At 44.7% G+C, this 27,654-nt stretch overlaps 1 protein-coding gene across 1 annotated transcript in view; it reads right to left on the bottom strand.

Annotated features, from left to right (window-relative positions):
* Positions 1-3,078: 3,078 nt before the first annotated feature.
* skib (v-ski avian sarcoma viral oncogene homolog b) overlaps positions 3,079-27,654 on the bottom strand; it is a 39,238-nt gene continuing 14,662 nt past the window's right edge. Inside the window, exons 2-7 of the mRNA XM_064969001.1 lie at positions 7,148-7,261; positions 6,842-6,918; positions 6,390-6,649; positions 5,772-6,055; positions 5,402-5,632; positions 3,079-5,258 (exon numbers count right to left, since the gene is read on the bottom strand). Coding sequence (XP_064825073.1) covers positions 5,088-5,258; positions 5,402-5,632; positions 5,772-6,055; positions 6,390-6,649; positions 6,842-6,918; positions 7,148-7,261 — 1,137 coding nt within the window. The 3' untranslated portion in view covers positions 3,079-5,087. The remainder of the gene's footprint in view (positions 5,259-5,401; positions 5,633-5,771; positions 6,056-6,389; positions 6,650-6,841; positions 6,919-7,147; positions 7,262-27,654) is intronic.

Raw genomic sequence — 27,654 nt, 5'->3', positions numbered from 1 at the left:
CACCCCTTGACTTTTTCCACATTTTGTTGTGTTCCAGCCTGAATTTAAAATGGATTACATTTCGATTTTTTTCACTGGCCTCCACACAATACCCCATAATGTCAATGTGGAATTATGTTTTTAGAAATGTTTACAAATTAAGACAAAATGTAAAGCTGAAATGTCTTGAGTCAATAAGTAGTCGACCCCTTTGTTATGTCAAGCCTAAATAAGTTCAGGAGTAGATATTTGCTTAACAAGTCACATAATAAGTTGCATGGACTCACTCTGTGTGCAATAATAGTGTTTAACATGATTTTTGAATGACTACCTCATCTCTGAACCCCACACATACAATTATCTGTCAGGTCCCTCAGTCTAGCAGTGAATTTGAAACACAGATTCAACCACAAAATACCAGGGAAGTTTTCCAATGCCTCGCAAAGAAGGGCACCTATTGGTAGATGGGGAAAAAAAATTGAGCATGGTGAAGTTTTTAAGTACCTTTTGGATGGTGTATCAATACACCCAGTCACTACAAATATACACGCGTCCTTCCCAACTCAGATGCCAGAGAGGAAGTAAAACTGCTCAGAGATTTCACCATGAGGCCAATTGTGACTTTAAAACTGTTACAGAGTTTAATGGCTGTGATAGGAGAAAACTGAGGAGGGATCAACAACATTGTTGTTACTCCACAATACTAACCTAGTTGACAGAGTGAAAAGAAGGAAACCTGTACAGAATGAACATATTCCAAAACATTCATCCTGTTTGCAACAAGCCACTAAAGCAATTCACTGTTGGTCCTGAATACAAAGTGTTATGTTTGGGGCAAATCCAATACAGCACTTTACTGAGTACCACTCTCCATACTTTCAAGCATAGCTGTGGCTGCATCATGTTATGGGTATGCTTGTAATTGTTAAGGACTGGAGAGTTTTTCAGGATTCAAAATAAACGGAATGGAGCTAAGGACAGGCAGTATCCTAGAGAAAAACCTAGTTCAGTCTGTTTTCCATCAAACAATGGGAGATGAATTCACCTTTATGCAGGAGGACAATAACTTTAAACACAAGGCCAAATCGACACTGGAGTTGCTTACCAAGAAGACAGTGAATGTTACTGAGTGGCCAAGTTACAGTTTTGACTTAAATCTGCTTGAAAATCTTTGACAAGACTTGAAAATTGTTGTCTAGCAATGATCAACAACCAATTTGACAGAGCTTGAAGAATTTTGAAATGAATCATTGGCAAATATTGTACAATCCAGGTGTGCAAAGGTCTTAGAGACTTACCCTGAAAGACTTACAGCTGTAATCACTGCTAAAGATGGTTTTAATATGTATTGCCTCAGAGGTGTGAATACTTATGTAAATGAGATATTTCTGTATTTAGTTTTCAATACATTTACAAAATTGTCAAACATCATGTTTTTACTTTGTTATTAGGGAGTATTGTGTGTAGATGGGTGAAAATATACAGTACCAGTCAAACGTTGGGACACACCTACTCATTCACGGATTTTTCTTTATTTTGATTGTTTTCTACATTCTAGAATAATAGTGAAGACATCAAAACTTTGAAATAACACACATAGTAATCAAAAAAGGGTTAAACAAATAAAAATATATTTTATATTTGAGATTCTTTGCCTTGATGACAGCTTTGCACACTCTTGGCATTCTCTCAACCAGCTTCACCTAGAATGCCTTTGCAACAGTCTTGAAGGAGTTCCCACATATGCTGAGCACTTGTTGGCTGCTTTTCCTTCACTCTGAGGTCCAACTCATCCCAAACCATCTCAATTGGGTTGAGGTCGGGTGATTGTGGAGGCCAGGTCATCTGATGCAGCACTCCATCACTCTCCTTCTTGGTCAAATAGTCCTGACACAGCCCAGTGGTGTGTTTGGTCATTGTCCTGTTGAAAACCAAGTGATAGTCCCACTAAGCGAAAACCAGATGGGATGGCATATCGCTGCAGAATGCTGTGGTAGCCATGCTGATTAATTGGGTCTTGAATTCTAAATAAATCACTGACAGTGTCACCAGCAAAGCATCCCCACACCATCACACCTTCTCCTCCATGCTTCACATGCAGAGATCATCCGTTCACAAAGACACAGCGGTTGGAACCAAAAATCTCAATTTTGGACATCAGACCAAAGGACAGATTTTCACTGGTCTAATGTCCATTGCTCCTGTTTCTTGGCCCAAGCAAGTCTGTTCTTCTTATTGGTGTCCTTTTGTCGTGTTTTCTTTGAAGCAATTCAACCATGAAGACCTGATTCATGCAGTCTCCTCTGAACAGTTGATGTTGAGATGTGTTTGTTAATTGAACTTCGTAAAGCATTTATTTGGGCTGCAATTTCTGAGGTCCAGTTAACTCTAATGAACTTATCCTCTGTAGCAGATGTAACTCTGGGTCTTCCTTTCCTGTGCCGGTCCTCATGAGAGCCAGTTTGCTTATTTGAGCTGTTCTTGCCATAATGTGGACTTGACCTTTTACCAAATAGGGCTATCTTCTGATACCAACACTACCTTGTCACAACACAATTGATTGGCTCAAACGCATTAAGGAAAGAAATTCCACAAATGAACTTTTAACAAGGTACACCTGTTAATTGAAATCCAGGTGACTACATCATGAAGCTGGTTGAGAGAATGCCAACAGTCTGCAAAGCTGTCATCAAGGCAAAGGGTGGCTATATTGAAGAATCTCAAATATAAAATATATTTTGATTTGCTGAAAACTTTTTGGGTTACGACATCATTGCATATGTCTTCACTATGTAAACTCCCAACTTCAACTGTATTTCATTGTTTTGATGTCTTCACTACTATTCTAGAATGTAGAAAATAGTCAAATGCAAAGAAAAGCCCTTGAATGAGTAGGTGTGTCCAAACTTTTGACTGGTACTGTGTATATTTTGAATTCATTTGAATTCAGGCTGAAAAACAACAATGTGGAATACGTCAAGGGATATGAATACTTGCTGAAGGCACCGTACACACAACTAATACAACTGGAAACGTGATAACAGTGTTACACTTTATGTAACTCATTGACTGTAATAAAATATAAAACACACTCATGAATATGGTTGATTTGATTTTAATGGCTATTATACAGTTTTTTCCAAAGAAAAAAGAAACATTGAGACAAGCGGCAAAAACAAACCCCACTTCCAAACCAATACTACAATAAAGAGCATCAACACAATGTATATTGCTAGTACATTGTACCCAACAGGTATTCAGTGGGAGAGAATACAAGTAATTGACACATAAGACATACAAGTATTGTCTTCTACAAGACATACGAGGGCACCTAGGAATGAAACCCAAAGAAGGGGTCATATTTATCCTAATAGGAGCTTTAGCATTGTCTGATAAGTCGGATAAATCGGTTGATGGTGAGATATCGTCTTCAGGTAAAAGTTTTGGTCTGGGTTTTGGGAGACACCTTACAATACATCAAATAAGATAACCATAAACCATTCTATTTAAATGCCCATTGATTTCAGATGATATCGAAGGGAAACAATAATGAAACTATAATAATAACATTTCAAATATAGAGTTTCTATTGGTTTCAAGTAAGAGCCAAAATAATATTCGTATGCAATTTAAGTGTGAAGCAAGCAAACTTATTGACAAATATCTTATTTACAATATCATCCTTGAACGTTGTATTTACATAAGAGTTCGTTGAATGAAAGTGTTCTATGTTCATGTTCATTTGGGAGTTGAAAAACGTGAGGGAGTTAAATGCACAATGCAAATCTTCTTTTTAAAAAGTGCAATTCCTTTTCGTAAAGTAGAAAAATATATATCCATATTTTGTATATATATGTAGAAATGTTGTTCATTGAAACTGCACATGTTGCTTTTTCAAAGAGCCCGAAAACCAGTGACTAAAAATGTATGCTTATAGTTGACAAGCAGCAAATGATTTCGAAATACAAATTATTTTACAGTACTCGATACAAAATCAGAAACACCTCAATTCACCAAAGAGAAAGCTATATCAAAGGTGTTTTATGTGGGTAACATTAGATTTACCGGGCAGAACTCCATTCCAGCACGGGCAAGCACATTTAAACATTTGTCACATAGTTTGGTTTCATACACAATATACTGTATCTCAAAAAAATTATTTTCAAAAAGACTAATTAAAGTGTAAGGAATAAGAACGGTTAAAAAGTAGCACTTTCATAAAAGATTTAAGATGAGAACAAAAGGTGCGTGGAACTGATTCCAGACCACACAATCCCCAAATACTTTCAGGCTTCAAATACAAGAACACAAATACACACGGTAGAGGAGCTGGCGCATACATGTATACGTTCGTACGTGAATGTGTAAATATGTACGTATGTGAGCGTTGCCTGAAGGATAGCAGTGCTGCTGACGCAACATGTCCTGTACATCCTCGGAAAAAAGAAGAAGAGAGAAAACATTTGAATTATTAAGCAAACTGACTGATTGAAAAAAAAAAAAAAAAGTCAATAGTGGTATACTGGTGTCCGTTGTTTCCAGTGGCTTTGTAATACCTTAAAGTGTACCGAGATTCCGTGGCACTAGCGGGAGTTACACCTGCTACTGTCATTTCATGAAAACAATCACTTCTCTTTCCCCTATATATTCAAGTAACGCTATGTAGCTATATTCGTACATTTTAAATAGCTTATACCAAAATAAAATCCTTGAACAGCTTCAGGGATCTGACTGAGGGCTCTAAAGTCACTTGTGAGGTGTCTTCCATAGACCTTCTTTCTTATCTTCTGTAGGCTGTACAACAATGCGAATTCATGCTTCTGTCCAGTTCCATTTTATAAAGGTCATATATTATTACAATTAACGTCCATTTCTATCATATCAGTAACCGGAAGATGCATTGTCTTTTTCATTCTATGAAAACCTCTCGTCTATTGTCTCCCACAAACATCTTTCAATTTGGTGAATTTCGTTTCCTTAAACAAGAGGGCGCAGTGCATTCTGTATCCGCCCTCTTGCGTTAGGCCTCGAGTTCCGGCCACACACTGTCTCGCGCGCGCATCTTTTAGGATCCAGCGGGATGTTGTGTCTGTCTCTGTGTCTCTGCGTTAGTGTGTTGGGGGTTTCCTGGCGTTGTCCTGCCGGTCTCCCAGCTGAGCCTGCAGGTCTTTGACCACCCTCTCCAGGCTCTGCCGCGCCTCCCTCTCCTGCTGTAGCTCCTCTCTCAGCTGCTCTCGGTCTGACTCCGCCTGCTGCAGCTGAACCTGCAGCTCCTCAATCTGGAAAGGAAGGTACACGTCGGTCAGGAAGCACATGCTGTGACTCAACTATTCTTGATTAGGTATGTGTGTGTGTGTGTGTGTGATTCCTTCTGTATGATAACCTATGTGTGCAGGCTATATCAGAAGGATCTTGGTCCTACCTGTGTGGAGTACTTGGCTCGCAGGCGTTCAGCCTCACAGCCTTTGTCGCAGACTCGTGTCTGTCTCTCTCTCTCCAGCTCTCTTTTCAGATGGCCACGGGACTCGTCCGCCTCCCTCATCTTCCTGTCCCACTCCATGCTCAGGCGTTCTATCTCTTTCCTCAGGTTGCGCTTGGCCTCGATGGCCTCTCGAAGACGCCCTTTCTTGGACACCCTCACAAAATCCAACTCCTGTGGGTGAAAACATAAATGTTAATATTCTGCTGTGTCCTGAAGATTGTGTCACAAAATACACGTTGTACACGTGAAGAAACGGTAAAAAATGTCGTGCCAGAAGGCGGCCATTTTAGATCTTGAGTGGGAGGTTTACCTGCTGAAGGCTGCGTTTGGCCTGCAGCGCTGCCCCCAGCTTCTCCTCCTGCTTCACTCTCATCTTAACAATCTCCTGCAGGAACTTCTCCCTGGCCTCCTTGGAGTCGAGACCTCCATACAGGGTCTGTCTCAGTGTGTCCAGCTCTGGGCATGAAGGTTCCCCTGGTAATACCAGCCGGGCTGGGCCCTCCAGGGGCCTCATTGTGGTCTGGGGGGTCAGGGTCCATGACATACTGGAGCAGGCAGATGGGGGGGATGCCAAGGAGGGGACCGATGGAGGGTCTGAAAAACAGAAAAATAAAACAATATGTTTATAGGGTGAAGCCTAAAAAAGGTATTGCAACAGCAGTGACATCTACTGCTGAGTAAAATCTTCTGACTTGAGACTGCCCTGTGTGCTCTGTGTTGCACAGACCAGCCACTAGATGGCACCCTCTCACAGGGATCAGGCAAACTAACCATAGCCCACTTCCAGTATGGTAAAGACTCTCATTTCCACAGAAAGTCTTGCTGCCGTATTAGCTCGGGTTAGGTTGCCCGTCCTTGAGTATTGGAGTGTGTCCTAGTGCCCTATTTCTTTTACAGAATGTCTGAACAACAGTGTGTCATGACTCACAGTCATCACAGTCATCCACCTCTATCTCCCCGTCAGTCTCCATTTCCTCCACACTGTTGCCTGTGTTGGTGTTGATGTGAACAAGTCTGGGCCCAAGCTGTGAGTCTCCACACTGTGATGCTGGTCCGGAACTGATGTGCTGGTCTCCCCTGCCTGGAGCCTGGCTGTGGCCCACTGGGGCCTGCACCTCTCTCTGGTTGGCCAACGGAGCTGGGGCCACATTGGGCACCACAGACGTGTCCACATGTTTGTGGTTTGATCTGTTATGATAAGAAAATACGAGTTAGTTCAACAATATCATAGCAATGGGTTAAAAATGTGGTTATCGGTCATTGCTATGCGATAATTCCTTAGGAATGCTACCTCAATGTGTTATAAGGCTGACAGTCCGTTACCGTGGTGTGGTGAAAAGGATGAGAGAAACCATGACAGCATGACTGTCTCTGACTCACCTCTCGGCAGATGTACTTCTGGGGGACCAGGGGCGGAAGGCTGACGGCCTCTGTTTCAGCTGGACCGGTTTCAGATCCTGGAAACAGATAGATTTCTGACATTATAATACAGTTATGAAACAGAAAAAAACATCCTTGGAAATGTAGACTGGCTGGTAAAGAGACTATTGACAACGTAATTAACTGACTGAATTACAGAGCTCATATGTATGAGGTAACAAGGACTCTCTGTGTAGGATGGCCCTGACCCTTAGCCTTACAGCAAATCACATTTATCCCAATCAAGAGAGAACATGAGCTACAAACCTTGTTCCCTGACTTTGATAGAGATTGTAGCCAATCGGGTTGCTTCTCTTTGTCAGCAGATGGAGAGTGTATTTTCTCCAGTTTGAACTTCTTGGCTGGAACTGGGCTGTACGGCTAAAGAGGGAAGAGAAAGAGATCCGGAAGAGACTATTAAATGATCACCGTCTTCATCTAGTCCGTATCACGCCTGTACTGCACAAGTCGTAGATAGATAGTTCAAATGTCGCGACACAACGTCCCCTTCAGCGGTGTTCGATACTATAGTTGGCATCATTCAACTTGAGGTGTATTTCAGAGAAACATCCATGTGTCCAAATAGTCTCAACCATACAGAATCAGCTAGCGGCCCTAATCCCGTGTGTGAGGGGGGGGGGGAACGGTGGACGTTTCTATCAGGGTGAGGTCTGGCTGTGAGCTGGGGGCTCTGGGGTTGAGTACGGGAGGTGCCAGCAGGTGCAGGGGAGCTACTCTCTGTTCTGTGAGGGAGAGAATAGTGTTTCTGTAACCTGATGGACAACTGGAGTGAAGCCGGTGCCACTGTACCTGCGGCTCTGATCGTAGAGTCACGCAATGTTTCACCCAACTCACTTCGCTGAGCAAGATTACATTAGCAGATGCTCTTATCCAGAGCGAGTGCATACGATTTCAGATGAAGACACGACTAGCTAACCCAAACGTCTCGCTCTCCTTTTCCCCTCTTTCTCCCTGAGCTTCACAGCTGCAGCAGGTTTGGCCATGTAACAGTGATCCAGGAAGTGACGGTGTGTGTGACAGAGTAATCTAGCCACTGGCCTCAGGTCTGCACTTGTCAGGATGTGGATAAGTTTACCTAGGAAGTGGGAGAGGCCTGCCCGGACCTGTGAGTTATCTTACTTATCTCACTACTATGACATTCTCTCTCAAAAGAGTCCTCTTTTCAATGGATCTTTCAATTGAATTCATGACTGAATATACTGTGGATGTATCGTTTACATTTGAGTCATTTCGCAGATGCTCTTATTCAGAGCGACTTAGGGTTAAGTGCTCAAGGGCAGGTCGGCAGATTACTCACTTATTCGGCTCGGGGATTCGAACCCGGCGACCTTTCGGTTACTGGCCCAACACTGTTAACCGCTAGGCTACCTGCCGCCTCATAAAATTAACACAAAAGTATATACTAGACGGACTGGAAAATATACTCCACTATATTCTTTTGAAAGGTGTACCACTTGACATGGTAATAATGTTGAAGGGAGAAAGATAAATTGCCTTTGGTACTGACTGACACCTTTTGGTGTAAATGAACCCTGTCTCACGGTTCTAATTAGCTTAGAAGCAGTGTGTGGTTCTGGCAATGTATCACAAGGGGGAGGTGTCAGTCAGTCAGGTCTCACACCGCACTGCCAGCCTCGGTCTACCGTACGATGGCGCTCAGACTAAAACATGCCACGCAACCTTGTCATTTCTGCTGCGCCTCTGGCCCACAAAGCTACAATCATACAAGGCCCAAGTGCAGAGGGCATGACTGTGGTTGTCTGGACACTCCTCTCATGTCTCCCTCCCTGACTCAAACGTCTGTCTCCTCTCTAAGTGTCTAACCACACACACACAAACAGACACACACACAGTTAGGCAGCAGACTGCGAGGTTAGTGCTCGGGACATTTAACCCCGACCTCCAGCTGACTCCACGATGACTCAAACCCTCACCTGCCTCACTCAAGGCCAGAGTTTTTCGTGAGAAAAGCGGAGAGTGGTCGAAACCCGGAGTCTGTAATTACTGCCATTGCTGTTGTTTTCCCAACAAAGTCTGTCTGTCTGGTACTATTTCTACCCTGAGGTTTGCAGCTCCAGGAAAACGTGGAGCCCCAGACATAACAGAGTTAGAAAACAGACCCTCCCAGACACCACAGGGGACCTGCTGGCTAAATCTGACACTGATCTCACAGGAGAGGAGCCACACGGGCTTTACTCAGCACCACATCACAGCCATAACAAGGCCACACAGACACAGCATCAGAGACATCAACAGCCTCCTCCTGGATGCACACCACATGCCATGACTGCATTACCCTCACTGCAATCCTAGCCAAAACTACCCGACATGGCCCCTCTAAGGATAGAGTGAGTGAGTGAAGGGAGAGAGAAGGGAGGGAAAGAGGGAGGTAGAGAAAAAGGGAGGGGGAGACTTCCTCGCAGGAGTTTGCTTTGGCCAGGGCCCCTGTGGGAACGGGGAACGGAGTGGTGAGTGCAAGGGAGGGGGCGGGCTGTGGGGGGGGAGCGGGACCACAGAGGAAGTACTGAGCTGGAGGAATGTGTACTTGAAGGCCAAGTACAGCCTCCTCTTAAAGAGTCCATTCAAGCAATGTCCTTTTCAACTCGCTATTGTAGGACATTTCTTTGAGGAGCCATAAAGGGGGACCATTTCAAAGTAAACCTGTAGGCTAAACAGGAGCTAACAGTGCAGACCTGCTTTGTCTGGAAACGACGGTCCTATAATAGTGTGGTAATTCAGTGATGAGCAAATATCCACATGGCAAATCGTCCTAACACCACTAGAACTGTCAACAGACACATAAACACCATGCATTCCAAGTGGACTATCTGACAGTGAGAATGGTCTTTCGCCAATAGATGCCAATTGGAGCGTGATAGAAGACGGGAATGCTGTTTTACTTCATTTGACATGGATCTGATAAGCAATGACTGATTGACTGAGTTTATTGATCCAACTACAGGCCCAATCAACAAATGAGTATTATAGTAAAATGCAAACTGCTGGGTGAGAACTGCAAAATGCTTTCGGGAACACAAATATACAGTGCATTCGGAAAGCATTCAGACCCATTAACATTTTTCCACATTTTGTTACGTTACAGCCTTCTTCTAAAATGGACTAAATAAATAAATAACTGAAATATCACATTTACCTAAGTATTCAGACCCTTTACTCAGTACTTTGTTGAAGCATCTTTGGCACGATTACAGCCTCAAGTCTTCTTGGGTATGACGCTACAAGCTTGGCACACCAGTATTTGGGGAGTTCCTCCCATTCTTCTCTGCAGATCCTCTCAAGCTCTGTCAGGTTGGATGGAGAGCGTCGCTGCACAGTTATTTTCAGGTCTCTCCAGAGATGTTCAATTGAGTTCAGGTCCAGGCTCTGGCTGAGCCACTCAAGAACATTCAATAACTTGTCATGAAGCCACTCCTGCGTTGTCTTGGCTGTGTGCAAAGGGTCATAGTCCTGTTGGAAAGTGAACCTTCTCTCCAGTCTGAGGTCCTGAGCGCTTTGAAGCAGATTTTCATCAAGGATCTCTCTGTACTTTTCTCCGTTCATCTTTCCCTCGATCCTGACTAGTCTCCCAGTCCCTTCCGCTGAAAAACATCCCCACAGCATGATGTTGCCACAACCATGCGTCACCGTAGGGAAGGTGCCAGGTTTCCTCCAGATGTGATGCTTGGCATTCACGCCAAAAAGTTAAATCTTGGTTTCATCAGACCAGCGAATCTTGTTTCTCACGGTCTGAGAGTCCTTTAGGTGACTTTTGGCAAAGGAGTGTACCTTTCCAAATCATGTCCAATCAATTGAATTTACCACAGGTGGACTCCAGTCAAGTTGTAGAAACATCTCAAGGATGACCAATGGAAACTGGTAGCACCGGGGCTCAAAAGGCTCTGAATAGTTATGTAAATAAGGTATTTTTTGCAAAAAAATATAAAAACCTGTTTTCACTTTGTCATTATGGGGTATTGTGTGTAGATTGATGAGGGAAAAAATGTATTTAATACGTTTTAGAATAAGGCTGTAATGTAACACAATTTAGAAAAGGTCAAGGGGTCTGAATACTTTCTGAATGCGCTGAATATTGAGGTTAAATTTAAAGTACAACGTGGGTAGGATCAATTTAATTGAATCGGCCCCAGCTGCTCGTTGTTTGAATGTGTCATGTCTGTCACGCTATTGGCTGTGAAAGCAGTGCTAAAACGTCTAATCCTTTAGCATTTGCCGAAGCACAAACTAAAATCTCAAATGGAGTGATCTAAAAACAAAACACAGGAGTGCACTCAGAAACGGCCCAAAATAGTTCCCCAGCTGAACTTCCCCGGGCTTCCGTCACACAATACCACAGCATGCTGCATGATTGCATGGCATTAAATACACAGCAACAAGACCACAACAGTTTCACATTTCAGACCCCTTTCCCCCTACTAAACCCCTCACTGTAATCCCTAGATCTGAGTGTGCTTAGAAGGGCTCTGCCTCGCTCAAGGGCACACCAACTGGCAGAGCTCACCCGGGAAACAGCCTTAGTGGGGCGTATGAGAGCGGGCAGAAGCCGAGATCTCTATTATAATATCACATGCTCACGTGTCCACCCTGGAGTCATTGTCCCAAAGGCGGGAAGGCAGGCGACAAGCTCACGTCCAAAATAAGCCCATAGAAACACATTGGGTTTATTTTGGACAGATTGTGTCGAGAATGGAACCTCCCGCATCGCCCTTTCCTCTCTGGCAGAGAGGTCTGTGGCAGGGCCTGGGTGGGCTGGGATGTCCGGGGGAAAGTCTATAGGCCTCTATTCAGTGCTCTATTCAGTGCTCTATTCAGTGCTCATATCTGTGTGTAGGAAGGACAGTCCCATGATTCAGATTAAGCCTGGTGGACACACCTCCTAAATGACAGCTGGGCTGCGATGAGCTGATTGGTGTCAGGCTTACATGTGCATATGCACCACACCTAAATACAATGCACCATGCTACCAAACCTCTGAGTCTCTAGACTTCCGAATCCTCCGTTACCATTCTCCAAATGTCTAGGCTACTTCCCTTCCTGATTCACACCGTCTGAGCTAAAGTGTGTCGGGGTGACGCGGCTATCGAAGCGTGACAACAATAGTGGATCCTGGGAGAAGGTAGCCTGAGCTGCAACAGCATGGCAACGCTGTGACATGCGACATGGCCACGCCGTCGACGTGCCATAAAGACACGCAGAAAGGGATAGGGGCTGTCGTGAGCAGAGAATAGCCCGGCAGCAAAGTGACCTGGATTTGTTTGTCCTAATTGTCTATGGGGATCTGAGACTCAGATGGGTTGGAGCTGCAGACGGGACATCCCGAGACCTGCGCTGTCCGTTACATATCTGACCTACTGTATCCGGCAGCAGCAAGTCTGACACGTAGAGCCAAGTTGGAGGATGAAAGGTTCTATCACATCGCCCCGCCTTTCCACACTCCCTATGTGAGCTGCAGTGGACCCATCAACGCTGCCGAGTGTCTAGGTCTATAAACAGAGGAACCAGTCAGACTTCAGCATTTTATTAGGATCCCCATTAGCTGCTGCGTTCGCAGCAGGGGTCCTGGGTTCCACGCAACACATGACATAATACAGAACATGAATAGACAAGAACAGCTCAAGGACTGAACTACATACATTTAAAAACAATAAGGGGGGGGGGGGTCACACTGACACAACCACTGAGAGAAGTAGAGAGAACCATTGCTCTTACATCCAAATACATTCATACATCACATTTCCATGGAGATCAGGAATGAGCCAGACAACAGTGGACTCCTCTAATGTCCCAGGCAGGCAACCGACAGTGTAACTAGGAGGAAGCAAATCCAATTCAGCTCAAATATAGCAACCAAAACAACATCACGTGTCTGTACCCGCTTTCTCATTATGGCTAAAACAGCTGGCCTCCTAGATAAAACAGAGGGATTTCACTAAAGGAAGCGGGCTGGTTCATAATTCCAAGTGCTGTAGGCCTTATCCAAACATGGCTAAAAATGACATGATAAAGATATCCTCACAGATGACATGTTATTCGTATGAGCATGTTTGGTATGGCTCTGAGTCCCAGATATCTTTGGACATGAAACGTGTTCTGTGAGTGGTGTATATTTAGACAGACATAGTGTCAAATTCCCAGAATGCCTGTTTCGGAGCAGTCCATATGGACTGTGTCTGTTGCATTGGAAAACTAAACAGTACACTATTGGTTTGATGTGCTAGAACATACAGTACCGCGTTTGTGTGCAACTGAGAGCACGGACATGGACACACACACACACACACACACACGTTTATGCTTCTATTCACATTTAGTTCACTTACAATGCAGGAACAGCTGCAGTGCTAACCAGGAAGCCAAAGGGGATGCTGGTTGGTTAATGAGAGGAAGAAAGATGACTAACCCTATATAACATTCCTTTATAATGCCCCATTAATGCTCTGATAGGGCAAAAATGCACATAGTCAATGCAGACCTACTGACAACGATGCAATGTTGTTAGGATTGTGTTAGGATTCAACCCATACTATGCACGAACATCGATTTCTTAAAGCGCTACTGGCACATTTACACCTACTTTGCAGATGATTATAACATCAGTCCAATATATCAAATTGTATTTGATGCATATGATTAGCAGTCCAGATTAGTGAGCTCTTCTACCTATGACAATAATGCACGTTCAGTCAGAGCAATATCTTTTCCATTGGTGATAATAATTCCACCCAGTTCCAGCGAGGAACTAGGCTAAATGACGCACATATTGAACCCATCATCCCTCCCATCCCCAAACGTGTCCTGCCTGAGAACCTGAATTTCCACAGATTAGTCAATCTGTCCATTCAACATGAAAGACTATAGCAGCAATAAGCACACTGCCACCATCACGAGACAGTAAATCCAGTGTTGGACTGCCTACATTTGAATCCCACAGATTAGTACTAATATCAACACGATTAAAATATCACTGGATAACCAATCAAAAACGCATTTTAATTTTTTTTTTTTTTTTACCAATGGGTATAATAAATAGTCCTCTAAGAAAACCAATGTCCCAAACCTCATGTCTCCATCATGATCTGTTCAAGAGTTATTGGTGTTTTTACCCTTGTAGGATGTCCAAAATTTGGGTAAATAATTACATCTGGTCAAAAATCGGGAAAATAGCATTGCGTCAACTAGGCTGGATACTATGCGAAGATTAAGATTAAGGCTAATTTACCGTTGAACTCGTCATCTTTCTTCTCGAATCCGGACATAAAACATGACCTGTAGTATTTTCATATTTTAGGATACGGCCTTTCATATGAATGCGAAATCTTTTCTTTTTCGACAATTCCTCACAAAAACAAGCGTATCTCTGTGATGATAATAATAATATGTTCATTTGACTTTTTGCGACCCGCCGAAACAACTTTGCAGACGACCGCCACCAACATGTCAAACCCTCGAAAGTCGCTGCGAGAAAGCGGTCGCCACTCTCTCGCCAGAATTTACCGCTTATCAAACTTCTTGGACATAGTGTTTACTGATATGTTAGAGAAAGACCCCACCGAACGATTCAGAACACAAAGAATCATATGTGCCTTGGTAAACTGTATTTTAAAACATAAGGAAGAGAGACATTTCACCACCGAAGCGTGTTTTCACCCACTCTAGGCAGAGTGGGAGGACACCCTACTGACTAACCTCTCCGCAACCCAAATAGTTACTGCTCTGAATACACAGACCATTATATCACATACCGGGTACCAGGCAATTCCATTAGGGAGTTAGAACTCCACCAAACAGAAAGGCTACACTGGTTACACACTGTACTGTAGTACAGTGTTTCAAGTGGAGGGCTGGATGATTGATGACAGGGAGACTGCTACTTAGTGGGGATTGGCCCTCTGTTGTCTGAGTGATTGACAGGCCAAATGGACAGGCACAGAGTTAAGTGTGATAGTGGCACCCCTGTCTGACATCATCTGGCTGTTGGACTGAGGTGATGGGTTCTGCACTCACTCAAAATGAACTAAAACTCACTCTGACGACAACGGGAAACGGACGGAGGCGTTACATTGCGAGTGTCGAGTATGCCTCTTATATTGAATTTGTCTTGCCGGATTCATCACTCTTGTGTCAAGTCCCCGCTGTGAATGTTATGTGCGGACAAAAAGTCAACATGGGAAACAACCTGCTTCCCAGAATCCATTGTGTCTGGAAAAAGTCTGAAGGATTGCTTGTGCCCTACCCTCAGTCTCTATTTATCCTGCCATAATCTGGCTGTCTCCCCACCCAGCCGCCCATCGATCAGTCTAGTCTAGAGAGTAGACTCCAGAGCACTCTGCACAGATAGCTCTTGCAATTGGCCAACTGGCTGCTGGTGCAATCTATTAGATGTTCAAAATGTGCTATGCCATTTTATAGTAAATCATCGTTGTTACTGTCATCTAGCAAGTAGCTGTAATTCATCAAATGCCTGGATTAGAATTGGCCAACAAATGAAATCAACAAAATACAAATAGTAAACAGTGGTGAAACATGCGTTAGAGAAGGTAGAGAGAACAGTACTGGGGCAGCTGACTTGAGGTTTGGCCTGAGCTGGTAAGCTGAGCCTCATGACCACATGGTCCCTGGCAGGCCAATGGGGAGCTGGGCAGGTGGCAGGTTTATTTGGGAGGATGAACAAGGGGATGAATGCCAGAGAGAGGTTAAGAGGTTTGAGGGGGGGGGGGGGGGCGGGGGGACGTGTAGAGGAGGTCATAAAAGAAACGTGTAAGAGGGTGGGGTGAAGTTAGCGTCACTGCTCAGTGTCCCATATGATGTCATTTCACTAACAGTGTCTGCACTGGGAACTGGTCTTGAGGTGATTGGCTGAACAAAGGTGATACATCTTATTGAAATGTATAGAAGCCATTCAGGCTGTTCTGTTCCAGTGTCGGCTCCCCAACAGGTCCAAATACACGATATACACTCTAGTGATGGTGGAAAAAATAGATAGTTACATATCGGTTAATTATTTTTGACGATATGTATCCTATCGACAATGTCGCAATATAATGTTTTTGCGCTAGTTGGCTGTACCTGCACCAAAACTCCAGTATTTTCCTTCATATCTTGTTCTCCGTCATCTTTTTAAACAGGGAAACAATTTGTTTTCAGCACTTTTATTTCCATGTCTGATCAAAACTCGTCTTCTCATGACTCTCTCGTCTCTCTGCCGCAGCCACATAGTGAGAATTATGTTAGGAACATCGAATCGCAATAAAATGACAGTATTACACCGCAATACATACAGAATCGTGATAATCACAATACATATTGTATCAGCCCAGAAGTATTGCGGTAATATACTTTAGTGAGGTCCCTGGCAATTCCCTGCCCTAATGCACTCCAATGAGTTCTTAGTCTCTAATGTTGTGACTTTAGACGATGGGGCTGTATTTGTGTGATTGGAGACAGAGATGTGTGGGGGGGACTTGGAAAACAGGATCGGAATTGATGAATTATTTTGTGCTTTGAGTATAACCTCTTAATCACTGTTTCGAGAAAACAAACAAAAGTGTGGAAGGGGTGCTAATGGCCCCATGCAGAATGACAGGAAACATTCTAAATGTGAAGGTCTCCACTTAGAGAACTAAGGAGCCCCAGCATGTGGCTGTGAGGCTGAGTGCCAGGAAAAAAATACTACTTCAAAATCACTGTGTGTGTGTGTGTGTGTGTGTGTGTGTGTGTGTGTGTGTGTGTGTGTGTGTGTGTGTGTGTGTGTGTGTGTGTGTGTGTGTGTGTGTGTGTGTGTGTGTGTGTGTGTGTGTGTGTGTGTGTGTGTGTGTGCTACCAAGTAATTGCTGACCAATTTTCCAAAATACATGAAGGTTTCTAGTCTGTGTATGTCCTCCTCATTTATGCTCGACTTGCAGGATAACTTCAACGTAATAGGAGGAAAGCAGTGCTTCTTTGTGTGTATAGTAACATCCGACAGAGATCAAATAGCATTTCACTTGTTTCCACTTGCTCAAGGAATTGTCTCGGAGGGAAATAGGGGACCAAAACACCCACAACATCCGTTCCTCAGATGGCACATTCCATACGTAAACATTTGGCTCGTCTCCCTCCTCCCCCCGTTAACAGGAAGGCAAGATCTGCTTACAAGAGATGTGGGTGAGAGGGCCCGGTCTCGGAGCCTCCATAAAATAAATACGAGTGTTCTAAAATGGAAGGCTGGGGGGGAAGTGGGGGGAGTGGACGGACCACAGCATCGCTCAACTCATAGTAATGCTTCGTCTGCTTCATGACCCTGAAAATACTTGGACATTTCTTTTTCCTGGATCATTTTATTACACTCTTCTGAATCTGGGGCCAGTGTTTTTCTCCATAGCAACCACAAAACAGTGGAGCACAGCTAAACTCTGAGTTAACAAACAGAACTCGACAAAATCCCCATTTTCAACGCCAGGGTTTTCCCAAAGCAGAGAAGAGCAGCAAACACTCCCAGACCCTGAATGAAGACGGCTTTAAAACGGGGACTGTATGATTGCAGAAACCATGAATAGAGACACATGTTGAAATAAACACATGCACATGTATACACTGGCACGTACTGTATATAAGGATGGGGGAGGGGGGGTAAATGTCAGCATATTTGTCCTGTGAGCGTGATGTGATGTGGTGCAGTCTGCATTCAGTCTGTATTCCTGCCAACAGCACTGAACAGTAGGTCAGGGAGGGTCGGGGGCGGGAGGCAGCAGCTGGTCACTACAGCTGACCCTAGGGAACCTGGTCACTCAGACAGGCTAGCTGGAGCTTAGAGCTGCTCGGCCGGGCCTGGCCAGCAGGAGAACAGACAGACAGGCAAGTACAGTCACAGCGTTATATAAATGTCTCCTGTCTCTCAGCTCAGCCCTGAGCCGTAAGGACACAGGCGATTTGTGGCCTCATGCTGCATGCAACCCAGCATGGGGATTACAGACAACCAGCCAGGCAGGCACAGGCCTGAGGAGAGGCCACGGTGTAAGTATGTCATCCCTCCACGGCCTCCCCGGGCCCTGGCCCCAAACTCTCTCGCAGCAAATCCACTCTGACCTCGTGGCTGAGCTCTGACCAGTGACCATAGACGGCTGCCAAGCGCCTGCAAACTCTATCACCACACAGCTACTACAGCTCTCACTGGTGTTAAGTACAAGGTAGAGGGAGAGAGACTGCTTGGTTTACTCTGTCTGTGATTTCTAAAAACACCAGGTTCACAATTTATTGGACTGAAAAAACATCTATATATATATATTTTTTTACTGCAAATTGAAATCTACCTTTTTGAATCTCTCAAGCCCTATTCGTTAAGCGCCCTGAATAGGAGGCGTTTTTGAAAACCGCTGTAAAAGACCGGAGAGTTTCTGTGCTGTCAGTACAGTGCTCCTCTTGCTACCTACCATGAATCATACTCATCAGTTAGCCAGCCAGCCAGCAGAGGATTTAGTGCGTGTTCCCAATGACAACAGGACAGGTCTACTACACTGTAACCCAAGACTGTAGTATGCTGGGCTGGGATTTTCAGCTGCTGCCCGGGCTGTAGGAGCAGCTGTGAGGCAGTTCCTCTATTGTGTGGAGTGTGGGTCACTCACTTTTTTAGACTTTACAACACATAGTTTCAAACTAAATGATACTTTATTTGTTGCATGTAAGGCCATTGCAAAAGGGCATGATGAGCTGTCTGTCTGTCTGTCTGTCTGTCTGTCTGTCTGTCTGTCTGTCTGTCTGTCTGTCTGTCTGTCTGTCTGTCTGTCTGTCTGTCTGTCTGTCTGTCTGTCTGTCTGTCTGTCTGTATGTATGTATGTATGTATGTATGTATGTATGTATGTATGTATGTATGTATGTATGTATGTATGTATGTATCTCTAGTAGCAAGCAGAGAGGAGTATGCCACAGGGAGGGGAGGCCCAGCACAGGAACTCAATAATAACTTTCAGCAGTCTAGCCAAGAGGCTGGAGGCCCAGACTGCGGCTGTTCCCTCTTGCTCCTCTCCCTCCCTCCGCTGGACCCCACGCTCCTCCCTTCCACCCCCCTCCTCCTGGCCTGTGTCTGCTCCACAGGACTGATGCATTCTGCAGACAGGCCAGCGCTCTTAAAGAGACACAGGACACATTTTTCTCCCCTGATTCACTGCAGTGGATACACCCACTAACTCAGAGCAGAGCCCATTATTTCCAGACTCTTTTCTTTTCTCTCAACCTTTTGCTTGGAACTCAAGAGATCTCAACAAGACACGGAAAGTGAGGGGGAAACAGACTGAAATATGTTAAGAGGCTCTAAGTGGATCTCAGGCAGAATGATTTCAGTGCAGCAGCTTGTGAGAGACCCTTTGATGCCCTTCTTTAAAAGGAAGGAGAAGGGCTTGTCGAGTGCAATCAACTGTCTTGGCCATGAAAGTGTATTTGATGCCATTATTATGATAATCATTAGGGACAATCCAATAAACTTCATCAGACGGACCTCAGAGAGCAACTGCTGCCACCCTGGGGTTGGCTATAAGAGGTAACTCGGCCCTCTCGTGAATCATCACAGATTACATTACTGCTGCCGACTATACAGGAAGAGCCGAATGTATCTCGTATTAAATGCAGTTACAGTCCACCATACAAAGTTGCACTCTGTATTGGAGGTCGACCGATTAATCGGAATGGCCAATTAATGAGGGCCGATTTCCAGTTTTCATAACAATTGGAAATCGGTATTTTTGGGCGCCGATTTCCAATTATTTTTTAGTTTTAATTTTAAAAATATATTTTTTTATACCTTTTATTTAACTAGATAAGTCAGTTAGAACACATTCTTATTTTCAATGACTGCCTAGGAACTGTGGGTTAACTGCCTTGTTCAGGGGCAGAACGACAGATTTTCACTTTGTCAGCTCAGGGGTTTCAATCTTGCAACCGCACAGTTAACTAGTCCAACGCTCTAACCATTGCACTCAACGAGGAGCCTGCCTGTTACGCGAATGCATTAGAAGCCAAGGTAAATTGCTGGCTAGCATTAAACTTATCTTATAAAAAACAATCAATCATAATCACTAGTTATAACTACTAATCCAGTTTAGCAGGCAATATTAACCAGGTGAAATAGTGTCATTTCTCTTGCGTTCATTGCACGCAGAGTCAGGGTATATGCAAGTTTGGGCTGCCTAGCTCATTGCAAACTAATTTGCCAGAATTTTACATATTTATGACATAGATTGAAGGTTGTGCAATGGTTGTGCAATGCAAAATAAAATACCGAACGGTTCCGTATTTCACTGAAATAATAAACGTTTTGTTTTCGAAATTATAGTGTCCGGATCCGATCATATTAATGACCAAAGGCTCGTATTTCTGTGTGTTATTATGTTATTATTAAGTCTGATTTGATAGAGCAGTCTGACTGAGCAGCAGCAGGCCCGTAATCATTCATTCAAACAGCACTTTCGCGCGTTTTGCCAGCAGCTCTTCGCAAGCACAGCGCTGTTTATGACTTCAAGCCTATCAGCCTAATGGTTGGTGTAACCAATGTGAAATGGCTAGCTAGTTAGCTGGGTGTGCGCTAATAATGTTTCAAACGTCACTCGCTTTTAGATTTGGAGTAGTAGTTCCCCTTGCGCAGCAAGGGCCGCGGCTTTTGTGGAGCGATGGGTAATGATGCTTCGAGTGTGGCTGTTGTCGATGTGTTCCTGGTTCGAGCCCAGGGAGGGGCGAGGAGGGGGACGGAAGCTATACTGTTACACTGGCAATACTATAGTGCCTATAAGAACATCCAATAGTCAATTGTATATGAAATACAAATGGTATAGAGAGAAATAGTCCTATAAATACTATATTAACTACAACCTAAAACCTCTTCCCTTGGAATATTGAAGTCTCATGTTAAAAGGAACCACCAACTTTCATATGTTCTCATGTTCTGAGCAAGGAACTTAAATGTTAGCTTTTTTACATGGCACATATTTTTACATGGCACATATTACTTCTTCAACACTTTTTGCATTATTTAAACCAAATTGAACATGTTTCATTATTTATTTGAGGCTAAATTGATTTTAATTGATGTTTTATATTAAGTTAAAATAAGTGTTAATTCAGTATTGTTGTAATTGTCATTATTACAAATAAAAAAACATTTTTTTTTAAATCGGCCGATTAATCGGTATCGGCTTTTTTGGTCCTCATATAATCGGCATCGGTATCGGCGTTGAAAAATCATAATCGGTCGACCTCTACTCTGTATTAGAGGTCTTCTCGGGTCAAAATGTTGGACACAAAGACAATTAGACCCGGGCCCGAACGGACCCGATCATTTAAAAAAGGGGGGACCTGGACCTGAGAACAATCAGACCCGAACCCGAATTGACCCAATGACAACCAGACCTAGACCAGACCCGAGTGACAAAAAATGATGTTTATCAGCTATCAGCTCTTCTGGTTAACTAATAGGTCTAGGCCTTCTAGAAGGCTCGGCCTTCTATACGTTATTAGCGTAAAATGAATATGCTCTAGGCTATGCAGAGCTGTGGATGGGTCCATTCAGGTCCACTCGGGTCTATCAGCTGATGACAATCAAACAGGAAACAGGACCCAACCCAGACCCAAGGGAAAAGTTGGACCCTGGTCAGGTCCCAGGTCGGGTCTCGGATAGACCCGTGAAGACCTCTACTATGCATCCAAACTGATGTGGTGAAGATCTGGTTACCACAGACCTGGTAGGAAATGCATCACTGCAGTACGGACAGAAGACACACCCAACTCATCAAACACACTCCTATGCCTGCCTCAAATAGGTATGGTAGACCTTCGGTTTGAATTAGTTAAAAATGAACCGCATCAGCTTTATAAGCTAACTGTGTAAACCAGGGCACTACATGTGTTGTGTAAACAGTGTGACTCTGTGGAGTGCTGTATGTAGAGCTGTAAACGATCAAACATTTAATGTGGTTGAGTGAAACAGAAACCTACAAGGGTGTGCCTGCCAAACACACTTTCATTATTTTGCTGTCAGCACTTTCCTTCTCTGGATAAACTGTGTGGGAAGCCATGGATCTGAAAACTCAACCCATGACAGACAAGGAAAGAGGTCAACCTGCCTACTAACTAATTCAAATAACATCAATGTTGACTTTTTTTTAAATGCAGTTTTCCTGTGAGGAGGACTGACTGCTGGACAAACATGAACTTATTTTGATACATAAATCTGGAAATACAGGAAACCTCATCGCCATCACATAAAAAAAATATAAAGAAATAGAATAGCAGAAAGAACAAGCTTCCCGACATGAACTGGACAGGTTGTGCTTCGATATAAGCCACATGTCACAGAGGGGCTCAGGGATGAACAGATCTGAAGCTGCAGCGCTACACAAGACGAAGCCTCTATGGGAGGTATCAGTGCCAGAGTCAGCACAGAACCCCAGCATTCTGAAATGATAACCCCAATCTGGGAAACCGATACGCAAAGCATCCAGCTACAGACGGACCAAAGAGTTCCACTCCAGTTTCAGAAAGCAGGCAAAGAGACGCCCCAGGAGGAGCACACAACTGAGAATCTCAAGAGGGTCCTCGTCTCGTTTGTTTTCACGTTCAACAACGCTGTGATTTCATCTCAGAGCACCAGTGCAGAACACATCTATTAGATTGTCTCTATGATAAAGATGACGAGACCGGGAGCCCATCGTCCGATGAAACAAAGCCGTTCATTACTCAATGGAATACAGAGAGCTTTGCGAAGGTGACACGTGCCCAAACAACACTAAGCCATTGAATCACCAGTGTTTACACATCCACATCATTCTGCACCATCTGTGATACTCAGGGCTGGTGCTCTGCCTGATTTAACAAGCTAATAGCAACGGCACAATGACAAGCGGCGCGCACAGCTAAAGCATTAAGCACTACAGGCACTAATGAAACAAAGTCTCTCAGGTAGAACAACATTTGGTGAAAACATTTGACAGCAACAACAAAGGACTCTCCTCTCATTTCCATTTACACTCCAGCTGACTGCAGAATCAGTTGCTACCTCCCTTCACCTTGCGACAAGGAATTGAAGAACGGAATAGGGGGGAAAATGCGATGAACTTCTGACCCTGTCAGTACAGACTATGGAGGAAGCTCTGAAGCTTTTGAGGGCAACTAGAGTCCACCATCCACTCTGTCTCTCTTCCCCTCCATGTCTCACCCTGCCATCCTATAAAACCCTCCTGCTCCCCATTTTATGGCTGCCAGATGGTAGGGAAGCCTTCTTGGCTCTGAACTTGCCTCTCCAGTCTAGTAAAACCAGTTGACCTCGGCAACATGAAAACGGGGCATTTATGAAAACGGCTCGGAACAAAACACACAAACATCCCGCCACTGAAACAACCAACGCCATTTAGTCTCTCAGAAAGAGGCACAGAGGTGGAAATCTGCCTCTCACACATGAACACTGACTGTATATGTTTTCCACCAGATGTGGAGGCTACACCCAGGTACGGCTCTATGTGCGAGAGGTTTTATTTGCATGCCTTGGGTGTGAATACAAGTCCTTGGCAGCCTCTTAACGTTCTCCCCGAGAAACGGAGAAACAAAACAAACGCAGTGGTCTATATTCAGGTCGGTATCCCACAGTCCGGCTCATGGTTCACTACATTCTTGTTCCAGTGCTGAGATCACCTCTCTAACAAACAAACATTCCCATCCACAATATCCACCTGGGCCAGAGGGGTTTAAATGAGCAATCTGGATGAAATGTAGCACATTTCAGCTCTCTTAACACCGTTTCATAAGCAGGTCCTTTGATGAAGTAAGGTTTTGGTCAAAAGTTGAATTAAAAATGACAACATTTTAAAAAGCAGGACACAACTTCATTCCCATCCCAGGTTAGAGGCTGTGTTGAATTAAGAACAGGCTGAGAGGGTTAAGAAAGTGCGGATAACTCTATATAAAATGTCAGGTTCAATCAATGGCTTCCTTTTACTGCTAATCAATTGCTCTTCCAATAACAACTGCTTTCAACTGCTTTCCCCCCTCCTCACCTCAGATGCCTCTCCTTCTCTCTCCTTTATTTGTTCTACCAGTTGGAAACTAGCATGTATATACTGCAATTCAACCTGACCTCCAGGCAACCCCTGGTCCTGCCCCTGCCATGGCTGCCTAAGCCATTAGAGCTAGATGTGACTTCAGGCTATTAGCGTGATAAAAGTTCACTGTCTATCCAGCCACTCTACAAGGCTGCTGTTAGAAACGCCTGCTGGATTCTCAATGAGTCTATGGAACATCTCTCTCACACTCCTAGTCCAAAGACATCCAGATAGACATGCTTTAAATGAGTACAATTGTGCTCATTTCAAAACAAAAAATGATGTTGATTGCACTTCAAAGTAACGTCCAAGAAGGAAAAAAAAGAAAAGAAAAAAAAACCCCGGTAAAAACACATAAACATAACACATGTGGCTATGGCTCTAGTCTAGAGTGATTTGACTGTGCCTTGGCGCTGCTGTGTGTGTATAAAGGGGGTCTGTGCTGTGGTGATGTGTTTCTCGTGTACTGTCTGAGCTGTGGGCAGCCAGGCTATATAACTGCAGCCTCAGCACTTCTCTCCATATTCTCCAGTTTCAAGCCAAGTGAGAGAACAAAGGCAGTGAGCTAAACTGCTGCAGAGGGAATGAGGACAGACGGACAGACAGACAGGCAGGCAGGCAGGCAGGCAGACAGACAGACAGACAGACAGACAGACAGACAGACAGACAGACAGACAGACAGACAGACAGACAGACAGACAGATAGACAGACAGACAGACAGACAGACAGACAGACAGACAGACATATAGAAGAGAAGAGGGTGCACTCAATAATGAGCGCTGCCTGGTACAGTCAGTCTATGACAGAGTCCTCCTAGCTGTCGGACTACAGAATTAGATCCCATGCATCCGTTTTCCAGTAAGACTTCAGTTCTGCCCTGGCTGCTGGAGCTCACTGCTTACTTGATACTTTTGCAGAGCAGCTCTTTTTTTTACATGATAAAAGGAAACTGCAGCATGCCTGGAATCTTCACCGTCACATTTTTTGATACTGCAAATGACCTTGAACATAGTTATATCGGTACTAACGCATTCACTCGACGAGACTTATCTTTTTCGATAACTTTCGAAAACTTACAATTCGTTTGAGACTTGCCTTAGTTAGAAAGGCCATTCTGGGCAGCTGTTGGTAAATTTGATGCGCGCCTGTGTCCGTGTTGGTCCATGCCAGCCCTGCCCCATCAAGGCCCAACCCAGTACATCATGTGTTTTCACTCTACCGATAGGGTGGAAATGACCTCAGCGCAGTAAAAGATGACAGGGGCGCTAGCACTGCTCACCAGATGTGAGGAGAAAGAGAGGAGGAAGGAGAGAGAAAACCATTCGCCTGAACAATTTACTGCAAACCCCCCGAGGAGCACTGTGATTGAGGGTTCAAGTCCAGTTCCAGAGGTTCCTGGTCTATCTCAGCAGCACTCGGCCACAGGGAAGACAGCCTGCTGGCCTGCTGAGGCACATACACACACTCCCTCACACAGATAAACACACACACTCACTCACATACACACACTTACTCACACAGATAAACACACACACACTCACTCACATACACACACTCACTCACACAGATAAAAACACTCACACACACACACACACACACACACACACACACACACACACACACACACACACACACACACACACACACACACACACACACACACACACACACACACACACACACACACACACACACACACACACACACACACACACACACTCACTCACATACACACTCTTACTCACACAGATAAACACACACACTCACTCACATACACACACTTACTCACAGACACACAAACAAAGACACACACACACACACACAACCAAAAACCCCACCGTCACTCCATCCACACTCCACTGCACCTGCCAGACACACAAAAGCCACTTCCTCCCACTGTGTCCGGCCAAGGTCCTTTATCCCATTTAGTGCAGCCTGAACCACAACAAAGGAAGAGAAATTAGGGAACTGGGTTGACGATAGGGTGACTAATCCCTTTGGAGAGACTCATTCGATCAACAGCCTGTACAGTTAAGCAGCTGAAAGGCCTGAATTAAATATGGCCATGCAGAGATGGGAGTCTTTGTGGAGACGGGCCCCAACAAGGCCCTGTCATAGCCATGGAATAATTCATACATTCCATTTTGGACACAGACTGACCTACTCCATTGTTGTCTCTGTCAAGGGGCAATTTCACTACTGTAACTGTTATAGCATTGTATTAACAATTCCCCCAACCTTTATTCGTCAAATCAGAAGGTTCCACAACAGAAAGGTAACCTCTCTCTTAATCCCTATTCCATCTCCTTATTCCCTTTGTCCCTCTCAGGAGACCTTCCTTCATCTTCCCCATCGCCAAATGGCACATTACATCCAGAAAGGTCCTGTCACTGCGCCTTCAATAGCAGCTGGATACGTTTGTCTCTTCTCCTCAACTATGCAGCAGATGAAGCGGTTGGTGCCAAAAGGAGAGGGGATTACCCAGTTTATATGATGATCATCTGAAAAGCAGCTTGGAGACTTTTAAGATGATGTGTAAGCTAACCTCTCCCCTGATACCGTCCCATTCCCTGCCTTAAGACACTGGGCTTATAAGAGACTCCACACTGGGCTTATAATATGTTCCTCGTTATGGGATAAAGGGCAAGCCTGCACCCAAGCTCTGTTTCAGGCTGAGCCAGTCTGTGTCTCTCTGCCGTGCCTGGCCAGGCCCGGTGACCCGCTTGAAATAAAGCCAGCCAGACACCCGTCAACGCCAGCTAAGGGCCCCACCCTGGTAGGGTCACCGCCTCATCTCAGGCCCCTGCAGAGGGAGGAAGCTCTCTCTCTCTCTCTCTGAGCCTATAGCATCCCCCATCTGTGTGCCTGTCTCTCTAAATGCAAGCGCCGCCATGCCAGCGAGGGAACGAGGAAGTGTGTGGGGGGATTAAAGGAGAGAGACAGGGCCCTGTTCCGGTGAGTAATCGGAAATGGCATGTCTGCAACGACACATCATGGCTTTTGAATGAGGGCACTTCCTGTGAGAAACAGTAGGAACAAAAGAGCGAGAAAGGTCTGACTGGGCAGACGCTTTAAGGGTAAAGGACACAGTAACAGGGGTGGCCATGGCGGACCCAGAGGGCCTGTAATACCGAATAAACGAGTCTAACTCAGACTAGTACAGACCAGTAGAATAGAGACAGCTGTGCAGGATTCATTTGATATGGGGAGCCTGCCAGCACTGCACTGCCTTGACACTGTAACTGACCATAGACAATAGCCGCTCTGCAGATCCCAACGCTGAGGCCCAGACACCAGTAGCACAGGGGAGATACTAGATTGCCTTGTCGTGCCATGTCGAGAGGTGGTTAATAGGACTGGTTCTTTATTAATTCGCAGGCGGGGTGGATGTGCAAAGACATCACACTGTAAGATATCAAATGTCGTCAAGGCAGAGCCCCTACACAAGATGGTAGCCTGTCCTGATAGGGTATAACAGAGTAGAAAGAGAGTGGAAATGAGTATCCCACTCCTTCATTCAGCTAGCGGGGAGATGGAGGCTGTGTACTGGGTCATCCTGACATCACTGTCACCCTTTCTCTTCATTTGCAGAGGGAAAGACAGGACGACTGCAAAATGGATGGTGGTGGGCTCTCATCCCTCCTAAGTGAAACAATCACTACTCACCGGCCTGTGTA

This window comes from Oncorhynchus masou, chromosome 6 (assembly GCF_036934945.1).
Source record: "Oncorhynchus masou masou isolate Uvic2021 chromosome 6, UVic_Omas_1.1, whole genome shotgun sequence".
NCBI lineage: Eukaryota > Metazoa > Chordata > Actinopteri > Salmoniformes > Salmonidae > Oncorhynchus > Oncorhynchus masou.
This window is presented reverse-complemented; position numbering and strand designations above follow the sequence as displayed.